This window comes from Rhea americana, unplaced genomic scaffold, assembly GCF_003343005.1.
Source record: "Rhea americana isolate MKP2758 unplaced genomic scaffold, rheAme1 scaffold_36, whole genome shotgun sequence".
In the NCBI taxonomy this organism is placed as follows: Eukaryota; Metazoa; Chordata; class Aves; order Rheiformes; family Rheidae; genus Rhea; species Rhea americana.
In genome coordinates this window covers 1779131-1799559 of record NW_028186490.1, presented here as the reverse complement: position 1 = coordinate 1799559, position 20429 = coordinate 1779131, and the positions used below count along the sequence as shown (strand labels likewise).

The 20429-nt window shown below is 36.9% G+C and overlaps 1 protein-coding gene across 4 annotated transcripts in view; it reads right to left on the bottom strand.

Moving 5' to 3' along the window:
* Window positions 1-246: 246 nt before the first annotated feature.
* Window positions 247-20429, bottom strand: part of VCL (vinculin) — a 65439-nt gene continuing 45256 nt past the window's right edge. The window contains exons 10-22 of one of the 4 annotated variants that reach the window (XM_085312270.1): window positions 19785-19960; window positions 18379-18569; window positions 15723-15922; window positions 14982-15110; window positions 13834-13983; window positions 13102-13210; window positions 11781-12083; window positions 11146-11270; window positions 10633-10818; window positions 6635-6844; window positions 4233-4436; window positions 3513-3617; window positions 247-2853 (exon numbers count right to left, since the gene is read on the bottom strand). In XM_085312270.1, the coding sequence (XP_085168396.1) occupies window positions 2707-2853; window positions 3513-3617; window positions 4233-4436; window positions 6635-6844; window positions 10633-10818; window positions 11146-11270; window positions 11781-12083; window positions 13102-13210; window positions 13834-13983; window positions 14982-15110; window positions 15723-15922; window positions 18379-18569; window positions 19785-19960 (2235 nt within the window). In that variant the 3' untranslated portion in view covers window positions 247-2706. Of the gene's footprint in view, window positions 2854-3512; window positions 3618-4232; window positions 4437-6634; window positions 6845-7857; window positions 8411-9216; window positions 9291-10632; window positions 10819-11145; window positions 11271-11780; window positions 12084-13101; window positions 13211-13833; window positions 13984-14981; window positions 15111-15722; window positions 15923-18378; window positions 18570-19784; window positions 19961-20429 lie in introns of those variants that run through there. The other 3 variants (XM_085312266.1, XM_085312268.1, XM_085312269.1) reach the window with 3 other exon arrangements.

The window sequence follows — 20429 nt, the reverse complement described above, 5'->3', positions numbered from 1 at the left end:
AGAAGTCCAACTTATCTCACCCTCTTTTTCTATTTCAGGAGTCTTGTACCTTTCTGTTCAAAAATATGTAAAACTCACCATTATTTTGCTTGAGCACTTCTAGTACTTCCTTTTTTTGCTTTCTGCTATTAAAAAGTTATCAGTCATCAGTTGTTAATACTCACAAGCTAACATTTGTACAAATGCATTTTTATTGTTTTAACAGAACCAAAGAAAAAGGTTGAAAACATTAGACTATATAACACATTTTGGTTTATAAATGAAGTTTTATAGTGGTAAAACATTTCTAACTGACATTCATGGTCTTTTTCAAATTTTGCTGCATTTCAGGTCTGAAGACCAATAGTGTTCAAAAAAGTCAAAAAAGCAGTAATTGCATAAGGTGGATGAGCATCTCAGCTTCTACAAAACACTGCAAGAACTCATAGCAAACATTCTGAAAGAGTGTCAAAGGCAACCATGATTCATAACATTCCCACAAACATTCCTCAATAAACAAAAAGTGATCTTTGGCATAAACAATTATGTATTAAAGGCATTAGTAATATTGCATTAATATCAGACAAGCAACTAAACAGTGACACTAAAAAAAAAAAAAAAAACACTCATGGAGAAGCCTGAATTGGGGTCAGGGGGGACATGGTGGGGAGAAGGGGACAGGAAAAGGGAAGGAGGAGCATTGAAAAGAAATACAGGAAGACTATTCAGAAGACTGCTTAAAAATAACTCCTACCTATTCAGTGTTATTTACTATTAAATAGAAATGACTACCTTACAATTATGTTAAAGATCTGGTATAAACCAACCAAATGCAAGACATTCAGGTTAAGGCTCTGGCATCTCTTCCTCACTCTTCCTGTTACAGGTAATTACAGGAAGAGAACACTAAGGAAAGACCCTAAGTACCATGTGCTTCGTAATACCCAGTCGCAGGGAGGGAGTTAAGGATGAACAGGCGCTTTCTCTTGCTACGGTCAGTTTGAGGCAGATGTATTATAATCAGGTTAACTTCCCTTTTTAGATAACAGTGCAGTGGAAAGGGGAAAAAAGAAAATCCAAGTGCAGAGTAACTGTTACAGACAGGCAAAGAACAGCTGACTGTATTGTGACTCCCTTTCTTTGATTTGTTAGACTAACTGAGCAGTTTTTTACAAGGGCACTTTAATCAAGGTGGTTTGACCACACAACAACTTTTACCAAATGGAAATGAAGGAGTCCTCATGAGGTCAGCGCTGCTCTGGGTAGAAGTTTGAAAGAGCTCCTTGCAACCATAGAGAGACCTATTCTAAAAAAGTAATTCCCTTTCTTTGTCAAATGCCAAAGGAGACTACTGAGCAATTAACACAAATATATATATATATATATATATAAAGGCATGTTCAATTATGGAAGCATAAAAATATCCCGAGTCTATTTTATTAATAGATTTTTTTAAAAAAAGATATACTAACACTTTGTTCAATTTATTACTACTAGGACTCGAAAAGGTTTTTGAACTTCAGGCCTCTAAATATGTTTAAAAACAGTAAAAATACCTGAAAAGGTTTAATATTAGGAACCACTGTCAGTAGCCATCTGACTACCTAAATGTAGGATTTTGTGTCCCTGCAGTACTTGGATTTGGAAAAGCTTATGCAGCTGCTATTTCATTGCTGGAAAGAAGGGCAGAGAAGCAGAAGGTGGTCTTGAATTGAACATTGTTATTCATCTTTCAATTTCTACCATGAGTGACTAGAATAACAGTAGATGGAGGAATAAAAATAAGAAAGTAGGATAATGCCCTGTGTATATGCTCACTTGGTTTTCAAAAGGAAGGAGCCAGGGCATGACATTTTCTGGTCCTGGACATGATTATATTTGTTTTCAATATGTACAGCTAGCTTAAGAGAATCAAGATTTTCCAGCTCACATCACTCAAGCAAGCAAGAAGGAAAGAGTTCTGTGATTTAAGGCCTTCAATCGTAAGGCTCAAGCTGCCCACAATGTGCCACGAGTGTCCACTTCAAAGCATTTCAGGACAGAACAAGAGTTCTGGAATGCCCACCTAGAGGCTGACAACAGGGTGACAAGGACAGCTCCAGTTTTTGTTGACTTAACATATTGTTGCCATGCAAAATTAACATCAAGAAAAAAAAAAAAAAAAAAATTTCAGCATTAAAAAATTTAAAAAAAAAAAAAAAAAAAAAAAAAACAAGAAAAAAAAAAAAAAAAAAAAAAAAAAAAAAAAGAAAAAAAAAACACTTCTGCATGATTTAAGAATGGCTAACTAAAATTCTATTGAAAAGTTGAATGTTTATATATCAATGATTGTCCCTGTATCACTGCTAAGTAACACAGTTAGTGTCCTAGACTTTCAGTACAAGCTCAGAGTGAAGTCCATGTATTATATCATCACATGGAAACTACTGGAATATACAGTGCATAAATGAAATGTGCTTCTGGGATTACAGAATTCATGAAGAGAATCTTCAAAAGCAAACAAAGGATAAAAACTGTCTACTACTGAAAGCAATTTTGACTTGTGTGATACCAAATGCTTTCCAAAAATACTTGAAATGCATGTTCATATAATTGATACCCTTAGAATGGGGCATTAGCATAAGCTAATTTTAGGCTTGTTTACAGCACCTGTTGCTGTTAATATTTTTCTTGTTTCCAAAAAAAGGCATTTTATGTTACAGAAAACAATACTCATGTGGCAAGTGCCTACTGATACCACGGAGTCTTTCTGACCCAGCGAAGGGTGAATCCAGCATCTGTCCTAATCTTAATTGAAGCTGCTTCAGCTTCTCTCACAGTTTCCTTCACAGACTGCATGAGGTTCTGGGCATTATGAACCAACATCTCAGTTGCCTGTCAAGAAAAGAAAAGAAAATTTGTTTTAAATGTATTAATAAGACAGCAGCATTCTGCCAGTACCAGCATTCCTAACTCGGTCTAAATTATGAAGAGTAAATGAAACAATCAGCCTCTCGGAAGCCAGCAAGTAATATACTGACTCACAACAAGGCTCCTCTTCATTGTCTATTTACTGAAAATCTGAATAAAGTTCAGTGTCTCAGCATTGACTACTCTCAGAAGAAAAAAACTGTGATAAGATCTGCAGGATTAGGAAGCTAGCAATTTTAAGACATTTAAATTGTTGGAGAATAAAATATTTTCACTACAGTCCACTAGAGGGTGTTAGTACCCCTCAGATGTCAAACCTGTGCTCTACAATTCTGGAATCAAGTGCTTTTGTTAGCTCTGCTTTTTACTATGAAGTCAAGAGATTCATAAGTTGTTCATACAAAAATTTGAATGCAAATACCTCGTGGTTTGGGAGGAATCGATGTCCCACTATTAAACTGCTGCCTTTGAAGCAGAAACCAAGCTATACTAAAATTAGCTTTACCACACAGCCACGGTAAGCTTTTCAATATTGAATTCCTAGAACACATCTAATATTACGTCATCTTCCCATAAAACTGTGAAGAACAGTTCACACTACCATTAGATTTTACACCTCTTACCTGTTCCGATTCTTCATCGCTGATATTAGTTCTGCCCAGCATGGTAGCTTTGACAGTGGAAAGGATTTTGAGTTGTGTACTGATGGTTGGGATTCGCTCACAGACCTAAGGAATGAGGATTGAAAACACTTCACATTGTAAACTGAACCAATCAATTATCTGTTGTTTTTTTCAGCTAAATCCTTAGATTTTGTATTTAGTATTAAATAAGAAATAAGCATAGAGTATTAGTATGATACTTGAACTTCTTATTTTACTTCTGACTTGCTAAATGAATTCTTTGGAAGAACACAGTCAACATTTTTCCCCTCCTCTAGATATTCTTTAAGGGTCTACTTAGCCAAATACACGTCCTGTCATTCCCAACTATCTGAGATGATTAAAAAAAAGGGGGGGGACTGGGTTATATTACTGTTTTAATACAAGAGGAATGACTAGGTGAAATATAAAGCAATGTAGACACTGCAGAGACTAGTATTCATAGCATATTTTTCAAGTTCTTTTGGGCACTGGCATCTTCGCCCATCTGTAACCAAATCCTGACTTTACAAAACATACATTGCAAAGAGATTTAAAAACAGACTTGGAACTTGACAAAGCTTAAGTCAAGGAAAGATACAGGTGATTTACTGCCACAGCTCCTGTGCTCCAGCCTTTGTCCATATTGAGAGAAGGCCAACGGAAGAGTACTTTTGAGGCATTTAAAAGTTAACTCATTACCTGTAAAAGGTTTGTTCTGATGCGCTTGTCAGTGCATTGCTTCGCCACCTCTTTGGCCAGCCGAGTGACCTCATCCGATGCTTTAGCAATATCCTTTGCGCACTGAATAAGGGCACGCTTGTTTCCACTCCCTCCTCTCACCAGGCGAGACATCTCTGCCATCAGCAGCGCCATCCGCTTAGCAGCAGCAATGATGTCATTACCCTAAAGCAAACAGCACCAGTTAGTGTTAGCGCTAGGCTGGAGGCTTCACAGAAGTCACTCCTGAGCAGTAGTCTACATTTCGGTAGCCAATCCCTTCAAGTCAAGGATGGAAGAATGATTTGTGCACACAGAAGAGGTTTCTTCAAGGAACAGAGAAGATCTGTACTAACGATATATTCATGACATACTTTTCTTCCTAACACTCAGGAAAAAAGTTTGCTTCAAAACTGAAAAAAAAAAGAAGTGGTAAAGAAAAGCATTAGTTTGTCCATGGAACAGGTTACTGGTCTGCTGGCTAGGCTTTAAGACGAAGCATGTTATTAGCATTAGAAATTCCAGATTTCCCAGTAAAGCAACATTATTTTAAGAAGTGTGCTAAGTAGCCTGTTAAACCAAATAGCACTAATTAAGTTAAACAGTCTAGTCTGAACAGTTGAACATAAAGTTTTAAGCGGCATCTGAAGCTGAAGTTATTTAAATATCAGCTATACTGCTACCTTACTACAATTGTAAAAGAAAAAAAGGAAGAGAATCTAACACAGAATTTTTGTCACAGGTTGTGATGCAGTAATGAGATTCAATGATCTCCTTTACTCTTTGAAAATATAACTTCCTTTTTGATAAACTCTCCCCCTTTAAAACGATGCTTCCAGGGGAGAAGTATTTTTGATATTTTAAGTGGTAATCCTCAGATTAAATTCAGATTTCTTATATTAAATAGTTTACTACAGTTACAGAAATACTTCTGAGAAATATTTGCAACATATGAGCTAAGTATGACCAAGGCAAAAGTGTTTCTCATACTCTGTTCCAGAGAAAAACCTAGTGCAAGAAAAAGCAGACCTAGATGATCCATTGTTAATATAGTCTGTTAGTATATTTAGATTCAACTTTGCGGAAAGCTGTTGGACAAATGTGAAATATGTGGTGCCATGAAACATTCCTGTTGTGTGGATGAAGTATTAGCATAGTGAGTTTAAGTATTAGTACACTTTTTCTTCAGTATAATTCCATGATTAATGACCATGAAGTTCAGAGCAAGTAGTTATAGCAAGAAATCAACTTAGCAAATGTATTCTCTATCCCTGTGCACACACTTTCATGACTCACTACTAGTAAATTTAAGAAGAAATCCCAACATATTATTAAACATCATACAGATATGGGTGATAAAGAAAGCTGAACTATTTGTTACCGTGACCTAATAGCTAAACAGTTTGCTAGTATAACCACTTAGAATGCAAGTGACATAACAAAACTTTTCCATGTTTTCACGTAGGAGGATCAAGTAATTAGGACCAGTGCCATTTACGAAGCCCTCTAACAAGTTATCCAAGCATCAGAATCTGAAAAGGACAAGAACATTTTGAAAGCCCTTCTTAAGAATAGTTTACTGTATACATACACATACACACCTAATCTTAGTTATAGGACATCAACAGCCGTACTTTTTGCAGCATGCCATTTCAAAAAAAAAAAAAAAAAAAGTGACCAGACTGGCAAACGTTTGTGTTTAGGCAGAAGAAACAGGGGTACTTGTGAATGTCTGAACCTCATTTACATTTCCACTGGTTTCATATAAATACAATCTCAGTTGAGCAACTAATGCGTTCAGTGCAGCTTCTTAAAAAAAGAGAAAAAAAGAATTCCCTCAAGCAACATTCGCAAATCAGCCAAGTGCAAGCCAACAGACAGTCCTCCTGAATAAACTCTGCCATACAAAGCCATTCCTTGTTCATATATATTTTAGTTGATGGCATCAAAGGAGGCAAAAGCACAATAGACATGTTAAAATGACTTCTTGAATGCTGTATATTCTGTTGCATCATTACAACAGTCATTAAGAAACCATTATCCATGGCTTCACAGGTAGCCAGAATTAATGAAAAAAAAACAACAGGGGGGATGGAAGACAACCTCTATTACAATTTGAAAACTGCCACAACAAATAAGGACAGGCAAATGGAGACGAAGCCGTTTAATATTAGTAAGTGACCCAAATCAAGCTTCAATCCGGCATTGACAGACAGACCTAACAAACTTGTGAAGCCACTCTCAGTCCTTAAAATGAAGTGCAGACACACTTATTCATTCAAAATCATGGGATCTAGCAGGGATCAAGAGTGATGCAAATGTGCCAGCGTTCCCCAATGGCCGGATGCACACAGACCAGTCGCCCGGGGGAGACTCAGGAGTACCTTACTAGACCACTTGGTTGCTTCTCGATGTAGAGACTGAGCAGCGGCCAGAATGGGCTGGTTAACAGGCTGATTGGTTGGCATTAACAGCAGCTCAGGCTCGTAATCATCTTCAATGTCAGAGGGGAGAGTGAATTCAACATCTGCATCATCCTCCTCATCTATATCTACACCAGCCTCAGCGGCTTCATTAATCACAGTCACATCAGGCTTTGCAGGTGGCAGCAAGGGTGGAGAAACAGGGGACAGTTAGTATGAGAAGCAGAATTTGGTAGAAGAGCATGAACTGAGCTGTTTTAGTGACCAAACATCGTCTTGGCCTCTAAGGATAAAACAGGACAGCTCTAAGGTCAGAGGGAGGAAGGAAAGCACCAGATTAGCAAAAGGGAAACAAACATTTCACTTGTGAACCGAAGTTACCAAGAACATTACGAAATTACAGTTCAAAGATGCAGCAACATTTTTTCAACTAAGCATACAGCTTAAAAACGCAGAGGCTGATTTTCAGAACAACATTTCTCTGGCAAGACAATGATGAGATGAATGGATTTTCTGTTTTAAAGAAAGCCGTTTTAACTAGATAGAAGCAGGCACAGCAGTTGAGGATTATGGTATTTGTGTAGACAAAGCTTTGTACAGAAGCCATTTCACATAAATGTAAGAAGAAAAGATAGCAGCAGCAGCACAGAGAAGTCACTGACACACCGCTTTGTCATGTAAAAAAGGGGGGGGAACAGGGGACTGCAGAAGTGAATACTGAGGTACCGCAGATAACATCGAAAAGAACAAAATCAGGTTATGAAAAGAGGTGATGCTGAGTGTCATGAATGCTGTGAATATTATAGTTCTTTAAAGAAAAGAAAAAAAGACTGAAATGAAATCAGTAAAGAAAGAGGATTACGAATCATATTATACTGTTTTGCCACAACATGTTGTATCCATTACCTTAAAGAAAAAAAAAGGATTCAAGCAAATACAGAGTTAAAGGTAGATCATATAAAGAAGAGGTAACAGTGGTTCAACAGTACAAGTGTTTAGAATATAGCAGCATTTTATTAAAAAATATTCTACACATTTACTACTGCATTTCTCTCACTAGAAACAAAGTGTGAAACAAACCAAGCAACTCTTATCAAAAAGTATGCATTTTCAAAGTGTTTTGCTTAAGATATGGCCTTTTATAGAAAAACATCTATAACGAAGGAAAAAAAGCCAAAACTTCGGAAGGAACAAGTTATAACATTTATATACTGCCAGGCTGACTCAACTTTATAGAAAGACTCATCTTTAAGTTCCAGTCCCATGAAAAGCTTCCAAGTATCTCCTCCTTTCTAAAGGCAGCTTTGATGCAGAAGCCTAACTGAAAAAGCTAAGTTTTATTATCTGAATTATCCCAATGGGGAAAAAAGGCAGGAAAATCTACAGCAACTGACAGTGTTTGATTTGTGCTCCGTGAGAAAAATAGAATGCACAGAAATCCAGAGTCCATTCAGTAACAAGGACTTGAGAGAGACAGAAGAAAAAAGCAACCAAGTTTAAATCTTACAAGAATGAAGAATGTCAACAAGTGTTTTAAAAAACAAAGTACTTCCCCTTCCATAAGGGTAACATGTAGTAAAATATCAGTAGGATAATGTAATTAGGCAGATAGAGCAGAAGCTATTTGACACACAGTCTGCTGCCATCTGGCATGAGCAAGACCTTGTGTTTCCATCTTTCTACATCTAATCCACACTCCTCAGTGGCACTGTGCATCACTCTCTCTTCCTCCTCCACCTAATAAGAAAAAATATTTTTTTAATTTCTCAAGTCACTTTAAAACTCCATACTTTTCACTTTGAGTATGACTACCTAAGAAAGTATTTTAAAATTAAAGCACAGATCGTGGGTGCTGGAAAAAACATTACTGACAAATAGTGTCCTACTGATCGCTACCTCATTCCCTGAAAAAATATTGACAGAATAATTGCACTCTGTTATTACTGAAATGAGACTGCTTAGAACTAGAGAAGGATAAATGTCAAGCTAACTCCCTGGTCTGTTGGTCTCATCTTATGTAAACAGCAGTGAACATAGTGTTTCAAAATCCAAAGATACTAACTTTACACCTTTTCCACAATCAGCAAAAAGTTCTGTGGTCTACTGCTTTGCTTTGATACATAAATATTTTAATAACTAAATTATCTAATATAAAATATATATATAGTAAATGCATTTTATTACCTATTGTGTATTAAGTTACCTGTTCTGGAATTCAAACATTAAAACACTTCTAGGGAACTGAAGATAAGATTTTCAACCTCAATTATCTTTTGAGACAACTAATAAATACTAGTAGTATCTCTTTAATAATATGAAAATTGATGCGGCATATCCAAAAGTATTGGAAAAATAAATTGAACTTTTCATGTTATGGAAAATACAAACTGATTTGCAAGATTTCTTTTGGATTTTATCCGTACTTCCACACTTCTTATGGTGCACATAAATTTAAAGTTGATTCTGTTAGCTGTTTACATTTATCTTTTATTCATCATCTGATCACGAGGGGAAAAAACAGCTTTTAAAAGCCAAATTCTGACCTTAAGTTATACCTGCAGAAGGCCAGAGCTCAGAGAAGTCCTTACTCAGTTGATACCAGAGGCAAAACATATCTCTTTAAAAAAGAGAAGCAAATGAGTTATATTTGCATTTGTTAGCCAGAACAAAAACTTCAAACTACTTTGTCATAGCATTGAAGTTGGAAGAAAATGAAGGCTTTTGTCCTTGATAGCAAGAGCAACTCATTACACAAAAGGAATTTGTCCAGGACAGCTATATATGGTCACTCTTCTGATCAGAACTGCACTGCATTAACTGTGTAGAAACTTTCAGCTCCTCCCAGAATTAAGACAACTCATCTCACGAGTTCTGCAGCCGGGACCTGTAACATCCATATGGACTTCACAAAGTCAGCTAAGAACAGCAGTCAGATTGCCAGTCTAGGAAGTCTTACGCACTAGTGGCTCTCTGGGCAATGCTAGCTTCAAGGATCACAAACATCTTAGCATGGAAGGCACATAGGCTCGTGCAGAGTATGTTAATAAAGTGTTTCAGCAACTCTGAGTATTAGAACAGTTATATATAGTTCACTGAGCAGTTTGAAAGAGTTTAATTCCTCCTACTAAAACAATTTTAATATCTAGTCTCTATAAGACTAATCTCTGCCATCACCAGTTCAGAAATAGCATGAATGAGGGCCTCATTTACTTGACAGTACCCCAATAAAGCTTCTGCAGTCCGACTTCCGCAGGCACTCCCCTTCAGGCTGCTACGCAAGGGTGGCCAAAGAACAGAGACTGTAAAGCAACTGACAAGTGTATTTTCATATTCACTCATACTACCCCGTTATTATACTATATACCCTGTCCATACACTGTTTAATTCTGTATTGAAGTCCATCTTCATATCTGTCTAGGATTTAATAGGACCAATGTAAGAGTGTTGTGGTAAACAAACCAGGTTTCCCCCTCCCCCTCCTCCAGTTTATGTTGAGCAAAAATAGACATTTTGGGGACCTGGACTGTTTGCCTCTTTGGGACAAGCACATTATTTGTAGCATAAGTTATTCAATACTCAAGCATGAAACATCACTGCCATAGTTTTTACTATTAAGTTTAAGATGTTGAAGAAAATCAACACCCTTCTCTCCAGAGATACAGAACATTCCACACCTCTCGGAAAACCTGTCTACAGATTTGCATACATTTCTGTCTTTGACACCTATGCAAAGCACCAAGTTCTTCACAGACAAAAATATCAGAAAGATTAAAGTTTAGAATTTACTACATAGCTTGGTAGCAGATAGCCAGCTGAAGAGTTATGACCTATACAAAATCACAACTATTAGCCAAAGGCCAAAATATAAAATTATGGCAGCTGACTTTGGACCAGATTAAAACATTGATACAAGAAAATAATTCCCTTCAGCCCAAGATAAATACATAATAACTTCTTACCTTGCTAGACCATTTCCGAGCTTCATCGTGCAACTGCCTAGCAGCCATCATCATGGGCTGATTAATAGCTTCTCCTGCTTTCTGCTCTGGGAACTCTTCATCCTTTTCTTCAGGTGGTGGTGGTCTGGGTGGGGGAACTTCACCTTCTGGTAGTGGTGGTTTTGGAGGAGCAAGCTCATCAGTCAGCTAAGGAAGCAAAAAAGAAAAAAAAACCCTCTTCAGTGCAATGAAATAGTACACAGATCAAGCCAGGGATGGTGTCATGGCTCATGCCTTCTAGTTTTTCCAAGGGCTCTCTGTTACAAGAGAGCCATGCTCTTATCTTTTCTCTTGAAAGCTGGGCTTTTTTTTTGCCTTTTTTTTTCTTTTCTTTTCAGGCTGCTTGTGTGTGTGGCTGGCCAAGTAATGCATTTTGTTTCTAGGGAATAAAAATTTACTCAAGTAATTTCAGTATGCAACCTACACTTTACCAAGGGTAACTGAATATTCTGTTACAAACTGTGCTGCACTTACACGAAGCTGCTCAAGGTCCGGAGGAGGAGGAGGAAAATCTGGTTCCTGAGGCTGGAAGGCTTCTCTGACTTTGGCTACAGCTCCCAAGATTTTGTATCCAGAATCCAAGAAACTCTTCTGCAAACCTGAAAGAAAAAAGTCCCATTCCAAATTCAATAAAGTCTAGCAATTATTATCATCTAGAACAGCAAGAGTATCCCCAAAATATTCACGTAACAAGATATTGTGCAGAATGTACGTATACCTATGTGAAATTACGTTTACATAATTTACAATGGATTTCAACGTTTGAAATGTTAGTTATCACATATGTAACATGCATAAAATAAAGCCTGGACTAAGCAAGAGTCATTACGAAGAACCAAAGTAGTTTCCAAAACAATGTTTATTCTAAATTCTACAATATTTTCTGTAGAAGTAATACAACTGTTAACTTTCCTTTTCACTTCTTTGCATTTAACAAGAGCAAGATCTAGCAGTTAATAGTGTCACCTCAATTCCACAACTCTAGGATTTAAGTGTACACAAAAAAAATGCACGCATGCGGATGCACAGTTGTAACAAGAGAAAATGAGGACTACTTCCTGTCATTTTCAGTAAGAAATACATTTGAAATGAGCTCAATGAATCCTTACCAGGATCAGAAATGTTTCCTGCCACAGCTTTCGCATCCATTACCATTGGTGATATAGTTTTGCTTAGCTCATCAGAGGCTGCTTTAACAGCCTCCCGGAATTTAGGGTCCTCTGAATTTTCAACTTCCCGTTTTGCAACCAGTAGGATGCGGTTTGCTCGTCTAGCAATGCTGGTTGCACCAGCTACCAGCATCTGAGGTTGAATATTGGCCATTGCAACTTTACATTTATCAAGGTCTTTCTTAATAGCCTCTTCTGATGCATCCAACAGAGACTTAGTATCAATGGCTTCATCCACCAAGCCTAGGATAAAAATTAAACATATTAATATTCTAACTTCATCTGTGGAAAGGGATATTTGCTATTCCAGAGGACAGTCACCATCAGAAAAAAAGTACTTCCAAACAGGAACCAGAGTAGACCATCTGTATTAGCACAGTTTTGTTTTTACTTACGTGGCTCATCTAGCACATTAACTGTAGTCAGAAAAGCTGATCAAGGCTTCTTCCCACTAACGACACTGTGAGCTCTTTTCTGCTGTGGAATGTAGCTGAGTCCAGAGTTGGCTTGCACAGTATAAGCAGCAGAGCATCCTCCTCCCGTCAAGTTTCTTTATGTATATTCAGTACTTTTTATTACCTCTCCCTTTCATACAAAAAAGAAAGGCCCCTCCAGCTGTGCTCTCTCCTTATGGGTGATATATAGCGACAAGGCAGTAAGATTTAAAATACCCATAGGGCAATTAAGGGATTGTAGAAAGAGGTAGTATATAGTGAAGTGAAAGTATATGGGTAGCAACCTACTGCAGGGGGATTTGCACTTCAGAAGGACTGAAGCATTTAATTGTCTCAGCACGATTTAGTAGATCAGCAGCTTTGTTTCATTCATTGCTTTCATCAAGCTGTTACATCATTTTGAACACCTTTTCTTGCCCTCATTTAATTATCTGTCCTCATTCAGCATGCCAAAATCATGTTGAAAGCAAAGCAAGAACAAAAATACTCTAGCTGCTACAGTGATATACTGTTAAAATCAGTAAGCACAAAAAGAATAATGTTCTGTTTTTCCCAAGTAAGAACTAAAGTCCAGTTTACTCCCCTGCTGCTCAAAATTAACACCTGTGAAACAAGTTACTCTATACATGTTGTATAATACACAAATTTCTGTGGTCATAGGGTACACACTCTCATTTCTCTGAAATAATTTATTTTCAATTAATTATTACTTTCATGCATGTTTCATCAGTCCAAACAGAATGGGGAAAATCCCACATCAGCTAGTCAGCCACAAGTATAGTCTTAAATAGAAATTCCTGTTTTACCTGTCATTTTTTCTACATTATCAATCCATTGGTTTTTCATAGTCTCAAAATGCTCATAAGCAGCTTGATTTCCAGGATTTCTCAGAAGAATCCGGGCAGCTGACACTACCTGCCAATGGAAAACACGTTCAAGTACAAAAATACCAATACTTAAGAATAGCATACATTTTCTTGAAAATGCATTTGTCTTTCAGGACTGGATGTTTAGCTCCACACTTGTAATACTCTATTAAATCTAGTTCATTCACTTCTAGTTGCATGAAGATTTACAGCTTCCAGAATTCACTGCCAAAAATAGTGTTTTCTGGAACTTCCATTAGATGCTTATCATATATCAAAAATTGTGGGTTTTTTTAATTAAATACTACAATATTTGATATCACTAAAAAAGCAGCAGAATAGCAAAGATAGTCTTGCTACTGAACAAATGCTAGAAAGTTTAATTTGAAAAAATTAAAGAATGTGTTTTCCACTTAAATATTTTATTAACTCTCAAAGTAATTTTGCTGCAAGTCTAAATTCACTACCGCTTCTGGCCAGAAGCTGAAGAGTAAGACGTGTCATTTAATTCGTTTATTCTACTTGTTATCATATACCCAAACATTTGCCATTTTCCTTTTAAGGGTGCCAGCACTATGTTTTTCACTGGTATTAATAGCAGAAGCACACAGGAAAACTTGCTGAAGTCCTCCTCAGGCCATTTAATAGCATTTTGAGACTAAGGAAGCAAACCTGTGGGGTAAGTTCTCTTGCTGATTTCACAGTTGCCTGAATGCCCTCCACAGTAGTTTTATTAGCTGTTCCAACTGCAGCTGCTTTTTCTGCTGTAGCTCCCAGTCTGGCAGCATGGTTTTCAAAGTTTGCTGCTCTTTCATCAAACACCTAGTTGTAAGCAGAGAAAATAGGTTAGACAAAAGCACAACTTCTCTTAACAAAATAGATTATTTCTCTTTAAGCGTAACAGACAACTTCCATAACATCTAAACTTAATGTACTCCTGACAGGATGCAAGAGGACACGGAAGCTTTGAAGCAGTTTCATTTTTTTAATGTTATTGGACTTTTACTTGCTCAGTTATCCCATCAAAAGATACTATCACACTTCTATACCTATGAGATATTAAATACATTAATCCTGACCAGTATCATAACAAATATTGAGTTAATACAAATAGAATTCTTGATTTAGCATGTAGAGATTAATCTTCAAATCTATAAACTAGAAGTAAATACATTTGGAAGATAAATACTGTTTTGTTTTTTTTTTTTTTTTATCCTAGGAATTGAAGCTCCACTTTGGGGAAAAAAAATCCCTCCTTCCACAGTCCTTATTTATTCAAGGTGCAAAATACTTTGACAAAAGCTATCCGGTTGTAAAGGCAAATTCCAATGCCTTGGGAATCATTTTGATTATGTTCAAACCAACTAGCCAAACACAGCCGCCCACCACAGAGTGAGATACTTAACATGAAGCCAGAAGCTTTGAAGTACAGGGAAATGATTACATAGCAAAAGAACAAGTTAAATACATTGATGAACCTCAGCATGAATTTGACTATTTTAATCAGTTTATATGTTGAGATATGCAATCTACTGTGATTTGTGATTCTTGCACAGTACTTCTTAGCATATTATAGGCAAAATGACACAAACTTCATGGGAAAAACACTATGGCATTTACACACAATAACATTTGCAGGGATATATGGCACAATTATGAACATCCATCAGCCAAGAGAATTTTGCATGGTAATCATTGCTCATTCAGAATAAGCATGGATCTCAAGCCTGAGAGAAAATATTCTGGTAGAAAAATTCTGGTAAAATACATTACATGAACTGAAGTTTCACATAGGAAGAAAAACAACTTGATATGCTTACCTCCTCCCTATTGGGAGTGTCAGAAGGAGCAGTGGCTGCTACCGCTAACAATTTGATGGGAGTTGTAGTGTCACTAAAAACATCAGAAACCTCCTGGGTCATTGCTTCTTGCATCCGTGTTTTAAGATCCTTTACAAAAAATAAAAGGTATCGGTACAAAACACAGGAGCATTAAGAGTCTGTAAGGATTCAAATCTCAAAGTTTCTTCTTGTAAAAAAGTGAATTCCTTACTATTTTTCTTAGGTGGCAGCCACTAAGATAAAATATGATCTTAAGAGCATGTTCAATAAACAACTTACTATTTGAAATATGAAAAACTTAGTTAACAGGCTTAAGTGGCATCAGAAGCAATGAATGGCATGATTTGAAACCCTGTCTCCTCAAATTTGCTATGCTAACATGCTATTCCCCTTCTCCCCCTCAGAGTTTTTCATTTGGAATTGATCCCTACAGCACAATATCATGGTCTCTGAAAAAAGTCTGCTTTAAGCATCTCTGGAAAATAGAGCTTCTCACAAAAAAAAAGAAAAACCACCACCAACAAAAAAAGACCCCAACACAATTCTTGCACATTCTTTACTCCATACAGGTTTTTTGCTACCCCGTCCATCCCCCTCCTTTTTTTTTTGGGGGGTTACTGATGCCTCACATATACAGGTGCCTTGTTGGAGTGGTAAAAATATTTCAAAGTTTCATGTGTTTCACCGCACAGAAACAGATCTAACTACAATGACCTTTACCTTGAGCGAGTCCTGAAGCTGAGCAGCGATCGCCCTAGCCTGAGGAGACTCGCCCTCCCCTCTTGCTGCAAGGTCGGCTAGCTGAGCAGCCAGCTGATCTACACGGTCACATTTGCCAAGCAGGTCTTGACGGTAAGGTCCCATCATGACATTGGCTAGACGACGACCTTCCGCAACCAGTCCCCGAATTGCTGCCTGGCCTACAGTGGAAGAAGTTGTACTGCATTTATACGCAGCAGATCCGAAAGCAGTGAGCATAACTTTGATACACCAGGAAACAAATGGCATCTCAGAGTTCTTAGGTTTTTAAGAACACCTTTCCAGTTCACAAGCTTCAGCAGTGGGAAGAATCTTCCAATTTTTTCACTAAGCAACAGCAGTTCAAACCCAAAGAGAAATTTGAGTCTCACCATTTTTTTTGTCCATTTGTACAGCAACTCTGGCCAGAGATGCATCCTTTTTAGTCAAGGTGGCTAGGCAAAAGTTAACTGTTACAGCTATTATGTATTCCTACATAACTGATCTGTTGACTCCAATAGAAAGTACTTGCAAATTCTAAGTACTTCAATTTGAGTCTTTTTAAGTCATTAGAAGATGAGCAGGAAGTGTGTGTGGGGAATCCAAGTAGAAAATACGAAAGAGAAAGCAGAATATCCTCTCTAGGGATTCCAAAAATCATGGGTAAGAAACACCAAGTGTCCGAGATGGAAAAAAAATAACAAATATAAAAACCTCTGCAGTGTATTGAAAGTTATTTCTGTAAAGTTTTGTTAGCATTCGTGATTTTATTCACATACAAACAGAAAATAAAGTTGATAAAGAAGATCTGTTGTTTCAATAATATAGCAGTATTATTTCCAGAAGAAGTTATTGTTTATTAAGTCCTTTAAAGAACTACTAAAGCGCCATTTGAAGCCAATGCTAACATACAAGTAATCCAAATTAATAGCAAGCTCAAGATTGCTTAGAAAGGAGTTGTCACAGGACATCTTCCAGTCAACCTTGCCTAATCTTCCAATTACTTTAGCTATCATTTAGCTATGCATAATATACATAATATGACTACATGTAAATATTTGTAGCAGTAAACACCATTGATCTGATTCACGTGTTTATGAAAAATGCTAGGTGTGCCTCATTACTTCAAAAGTCAGTTTGTGCTACAGTGCTGCCCTGAGACAACCATAAACAGGCCAAGTTATTTGTGAAATGGTCATTCCTGCTACAGAGAACACAGAGAAAGTACTTGCACACTACTGTAGGACTAAAAATACAAGGTCAAATTCTTCCAGTAGTGCTGTCTAGACGTAGAGCACTTTGACTTATGTTCTTAATATATCTTTCTTTTAAGCACCCAACCAAGGGCTATAGCAACTATAATTAAAAAAAAAGTACTTCATGTCATAAATGGAGTGTTTCATTATACCAGGAACTTTTAAGTTATGGGGCATGTAACATCTTACATGTCTTTCACACATCTTAGTCATTATACATCACTACAGCAATTGACTAAATCCTCTAGTATGTGGCTGATACAGATAAACGTTCGTTTTTTAAAGAAGTTTCCTTTATGTAACCAAACCTCATAGCTTTTGCAGATGTCAAGGAGGATTTAAGTTTGTTTCTTCTGAATTTAGAAAAAAAAAAAAAAAAAAGTAAAGTTTTTACGCTTTTTCGAGCTGACCACCTCAGAATTCTAGAGAGGCATCTGAAGCTCAGAACTAGGAAGGTTTTTAATCAGTGCCAAAATATCTCATAATATAACCTACACAAAGTCATCTTGTGTGTGTAGTATACTCGAAAGGTGTCAAAATACAGGACTTCAATGTTCTGTTATAAAATTACTTTTAAAATCGCACTTCACAAATGTCCAAGCTATCAGTATGCAAATCATTAAATCAAGGCTCTGCCACTGGTTATTCACACACCAGGAATTATGTTGACAGATATAAGGAAAAGTGTGAGAAAGTGGCATTAAAGGTCTACAGTTATACTACTTATAAAACTGTATTTCTACTCATCAGTTTATTATCATATTATCGAATGCAGATTTCAGGTGTCACTCACCTACTTAAAATGGCATCAGAAGCCGCAAAACGAGACTTTGCAGAGATGGTTTGCAATGAGCTCTCAGTAAAGCTATTCCTGAACCATAATTACATGCCTATTGATAGCATACTTGAATTTGCAGATCACTTCTCTTTCATCAAGTAGCATTCTCCTCAGATAACTCAGAAGCCACACAAGCAGAAGCCATTTTAAAACCACGGTTATGATTGCTTTTCTCCCCTCTGAAAGGCTCAATCTCTCAACTTGCTGGAGTACATACAAATTCAGGTTTGAGACACTACATTTGCAAGATGAGAAGAGCAAAGAGGAGTTTAAAGTTTGTCTACTCTGCAGTACACATTTTCCCATTCCTTGGGAAAGTTGTTCTTTCCAGAAGACAAAGTGAATCATAGGCCAGCATAATTCAATAGTATTGCAGCTAAAACATGACTATAAACCATCAGCCATGAACTTAGTATCAGTGAAGAAATCCTATGCATGTTAAACATCTCAGGAGCTACAGTTTCAGTCATAAACATTTCTAAAAGGTTTACCTGTAAAATTGAGATAGGCAAGAAACTCCAGAAGAGTACGCAGAAATACTTACCTACTCCCCGATCGTCAACAGTAGGATTGTCAATCCACCTTTGAGCTTGCTCAATCTTGCCTTCCAAATGGACAGCTGCCTTAACTGGCCTAGTATTTGCTACAGCCTTGTTTGTTTTGGACTGTAAATTTTGAAGTGACGTAGCTATTTGCTTAGCCAGTGCACGGGCCTCTGGAGAGTCACCTTTTCCACTGAGGATAAAGGAAGGAAAAAAGAAAAAACAACATTCATAAAGATCACTTAGTCCCAAATTCAGTTGCAGGTGGAGGGGGAAGGAGCACAGAGAAAGATACTTTTAGTCTTTTTAAAGAAGGTCAAATTGAGACTTAACAGTTCTGTATTATCTGCTCTGAGATTCACCCATAAACCCCACCCCATATTTCTCTGCAGTGGCATCTGGACCTTCCTTATGTTCAGCACTGAAGTGCGGGAGAGTATGTTAATGTCACTGATAGTGCTGACGTATGACTTCAATTTCCCACACTCATGGCCATCTTACGAACTACTGCAATAAAGTCACGCAGATTACAAGTGCAAAAATAAGCAGCAACACACCCAAGGCTATTCACGAGACAGGAAAGAGGTAGCATACCAAGATCTAGGGCAGCTCAGTATCAAGAACAGCTTAATCTATAACTACTGAAGAAACAAAGTATTTATTTCCATATTGTAACTGACTAGAGATTAAAGGTCCCAGTTTATCAGTAACTGTTTCAGTCTATTCTCAAGCAGCCTTTGTGCAAAACTTACTCAGAAACATCATTTGCAGCTGAGCACTGAACCCAAGGTAACAGGTTTTTCTGAAAATCTTTCAAAAACTATGCTTTATATGGTTTAGATTAATATCTTAGAACACTAATGAAAGATTGAAGTGCTAAATATTCTACCATCTCATAGTAAATCCCTTAGCAAAGAATCAATGACGACATTTGCCTGTATAAACAAGCAAATTTCCCACTTTCTGGTTCCCTTGAAATGCTTTGATAGTGCAAAGGAGGCAGCTTTTGGCTTCAGTTTGCCTGTCAAACATTCCATAAACCATAGCAAAAGTATTTTATAGATGTGCACCTCTAGCTAATCCCATTATTCTATAGGGGGAAGATAGCACAACTATGGCTTGTCAATAGAAATCATTACATAGATTCAAATATTAAAAGGAAAATTAAAATGTTAAATTATTAAAAAGTTGTTAAAATGTTACATTTTCTCTTCTGGGAGCTGAACAATTCTTAGCATTTTTTCTAAATACAGGATGGAGACTCAGAAGTTTAAGATATTCATTCACAGTCCTTGAAGAAAAAACATATTCCCCAATTAATCAGCAGAATTTTGATTAATAAATTCTATGCTCTGAACTACCAATGAAAGGCATTCAAATAAATTAATGGTGATAAACCAACACGTACTGTCTTCGTAGATCTGACAGCTTAGCTGTCAAAGCAGAGATTTCTCCCAAGGAGCGAAGGATATCATCTCTTTCCTTAGGCTCTTCACACAGTTCTGCAACTTTCCTTGCTTCAGCCATAATTCCCCGAATATGTTCTTCTCCTTCGCTGCCCCCATTAGGATCTGCTAGCCAATTCTTAATAGGAAGGAGTTGTGTAAAAGTGGAGATAGATAGTAATACTATTTCTACGGACTTTAAAAAGAGTTTTCAGAACTTAATTTAACAGAAAATACTTTTGAAAAACAATCTGTTGATTACATATGCTGAAGTTCTGTCAGCCAGATGTTTTATTTCAAAAAATAAGATGAAACTAAGCCAACTCTCCCGAGCATTTGTCAATTTATTTTCAGAAGTAAAATTTAACTAGAGGCCTTAGAGACCTGCCGTTTAGCTTTTAGAAGACAAATCAAGACAGATGCTGTGGACAAAGAGTTTTCTTTATGGAGCTCTTTCTAAAAAGTTTCATTATTAGATTCATAATCTACAGATATGTACCTATATGTTTACATATAGATATCTAGATGTGATATCTATGTTTTTATGTATATATACACCCATATATACACACACACACACAAAATGTATCTGATAATTACGATCTTCA